Source organism: Monopterus albus, unplaced genomic scaffold (genome assembly GCF_001952655.1).
Source record: "Monopterus albus unplaced genomic scaffold, M_albus_1.0 scaffold72.1, whole genome shotgun sequence".
Lineage (NCBI taxonomy): Eukaryota > Metazoa > Chordata > Actinopteri > Synbranchiformes > Synbranchidae > Monopterus > Monopterus albus.
In genome coordinates this window covers 693470-695933 of record NW_018127952.1, presented here as the reverse complement: position 1 = coordinate 695933, position 2464 = coordinate 693470, and the positions used below count along the sequence as shown (strand labels likewise).

The window sequence follows — 2464 nt, the reverse complement described above, 5'->3', positions numbered from 1 at the left end:
CCCTGAGTCTCCAAATTATATCTGATTAATCCCACTGCACCCTAATTCCACATCCTGTCTCATCAGCATCCACCTCTTATCATCTACAGATATTCAACTTATAGGTTTGGGTTAAAGGGCACTCCAGCCATTTCCATGTAAATTGATGAGCTGAAATGCATATGCATACCCAGTGGTGAAAGGGCAAAAAATATAGCACAGCATCTGCCTTTCACACACAAAAGGCATGTAGTCACAGCAGAGAGTTGTTCCACTGGCTTTGAACCAGCAGTGCGCACACACTGAAACATACACAGCTTCAGTCTCTAAGTTGAGTCTGTCACAGAAAGATGTCTTACTGGTGTGTCAATGGCAGGTGCACAGGTTAGGAAGGGTTGTGTCTTATGCGTGTTTGTATGTGTGCAAGTATATTTGTGTCCAAGTGTACGTGCATGTGTGTCTATAGACATTTCTGTCTGTGTGTGTCCCTGTGTTAAGTAAGGGCGTACTCAAACGTCCCTTTCTCGAGCCCCTCGATGCCATCAGACCAGTTGGAAGAGGGCATACTGCTGTAGGGGTCCAGCAGAATCCTGAAACACCTTATTATCAGCAGCCCCAGGAACACCATTAACATCCCTACGAAGGCAAACGCTGTCTTCTGCTCCAGAGTCAGAGAGTGCGCCATCACGTCGTTTCCGCTCATGGCAGCAATGGAGTGGTTGTAGTGGACACTAAACATGGTAAACCAACATCTAGGTGCCTCATCTCTCTTCTGATAGGGTCAGGCGTTTAGAAGCCTGCATGTTACCTGGACAGAGATTACATGATGGCTTCAGGTTAGTGCTGTCTCTTGTGCAGAAAGGGTCCATTTATTGAACCTATTTAAATATGACCACATTTAACACATACACTGCAATAGGCTGTGCGAAATAGGAAATACAGAAATTACAGGTATAAGGTATGTGTAAATAAACTCTTATGAATGTGGTATCAAGCAGATATCCAGAGACTATGATCATTCATTCACCTTATTTCCTCTTAGAATATTAGAGAAAATTACAAAACACAAATATTAACAGAAGAGTGAGGGAGACTAAAGGAAAATTGGTTCAGGAATTTAAATTACAGTGTGTCGCAGTGCATAGCCAGCTGTTACACATAGGCAAAACAGTAAGATATCAGTGAAAACATCATGTGATATGATGTTATGCATGTTTGGTTTAGAAGAAAAGGCTCTCTACCTGTTGCGTGTTGCAGACAGTGTAATTTTATTAGACAAGAGAGTGGTGGTATATGAGCAAACATAATCAACAAAATTGGTGCGGTCACCAAAGTGGAAGTCTGCTTCTGTCATTCTTTACCTCCCAAATATTTCATGTGAACACAAGCAGCAGGTGGATCAAGTGGGGTGGGGGGTTAGATAAGAAAGGGAGGACTGGTGAATGAACTGAGAATTAGGAAAGACAGATGAAGGAGAAGGAAAGAGAATGATGAAGAAGATGCTGCACAAGTATGTATGGTGAGAGACATGAGAGGGGGAGGGAGTGAGGTAGGGCAAAAGAGAAAAGACTGCATTGACAGATTCTCTAGTGTGGATGTGTAAGGAAGAAAAAGCAATCACCTCACCGTCATTATTGTTCCATTCTTATAGACCTGTTGCTGCTGTTTCTTGCAAACAACTCCTCCATCTTAGAACCCTCAGATATATATCCATTAATCCATCCACTGCTGGCATACTGGATGTGCTAGGCTAACCTCTCATCTAAACAAAAAGCTAAAGAGAGAAATAGAGGAGGGAGAGGCTGGATCCGGCTATAATACGTGACTCTTCTCAGAGATACAGCTCCTCTCCTCATGCTCCCTTTCTTGCTGCCTCCTACTCATTATCATTTTCTTTCTTTATCTCTCCCCCCAGAAACATGCACAAGCTTGCTTCTGCTGCATGGCAACCACTTGTTAATCTCACTCAGCTGTTCTGCTGCCTCATTCACAATATTCCCTCCTCAGCAAGAGCAGGAAAGATGCAGCAGCAGCATAAACAAGTAATCCAAGGCTTCTTCCATCTTCATTTTCTGTGCTCTGGCTTGTTTGGCTTTTCTCAAAATGACTCCACCAAAATGAGATAGGGAGATCACAGCTTAGCCAGGTGGAGAAATGCTGCCTCTCACTGCTTCTGTCCAGTAAATGCTGCTGCAAAGGTATTTTTGGTAGAGCACAGCACTATCCTCCATTATCTGCATGGTTTGATGTTGTGTTTCTAATTGGTGCAGTTTGCTGTGGTCAAATTGAATTACCCCAAATGTATACAGTACAAATGCAAGCTCCCTGGACATACTGGAGGAGAGGAGAGTCATATTTACATACATAGATTTTACTGTAGTGGATGAAAAGCAGTATTGTACAGGAAAACAAATAGCAGGTCATCTGATTGTCTAATGCAGCAGTGAAACGCCTGGCCAGCTGTTTCATTGTTGTGCAATGTATA

The 2464-nt window shown here is 42.9% G+C and overlaps 1 protein-coding gene across 2 annotated transcripts; it reads right to left on the bottom strand.

The window, feature by feature from the left end:
* Positions 1 to 6: 6 nt before the first annotated feature.
* Positions 7 to 2268, bottom strand: ctxn2 (cortexin 2). Of its 2 annotated transcripts, none has more exons than XM_020605719.1 (2): positions 1601 to 2268; positions 7 to 787 (listed from the first exon to the last, which is right to left on the bottom strand). In XM_020605719.1, exon 2 carries the CDS (start codon positions 716 to 718, stop codon positions 473 to 475), a length of 246 nt encoding a protein of 81 aa, XP_020461375.1. In that variant the 5' UTR covers positions 719 to 787; positions 1601 to 2268; the 3' UTR covers positions 7 to 472. The 2 variants fall into 2 exon arrangements, with proteins under 2 accessions (XP_020461375.1, XP_020461373.1); XM_020605717.1 differs by having other exon boundaries at positions 1606 to 2268.
* Between the last annotated feature and the right edge of the window lie 196 nt (positions 2269 to 2464).

Bases quoted from the DNA above. Each gene is read 5' to 3' on its own strand.
- ctxn2 (XM_020605719.1), bottom strand. From the start codon at position 718: ATGTTTAGTGTCCACTACAACCACTCCATTGCTGCCATGAGCGGAAAC.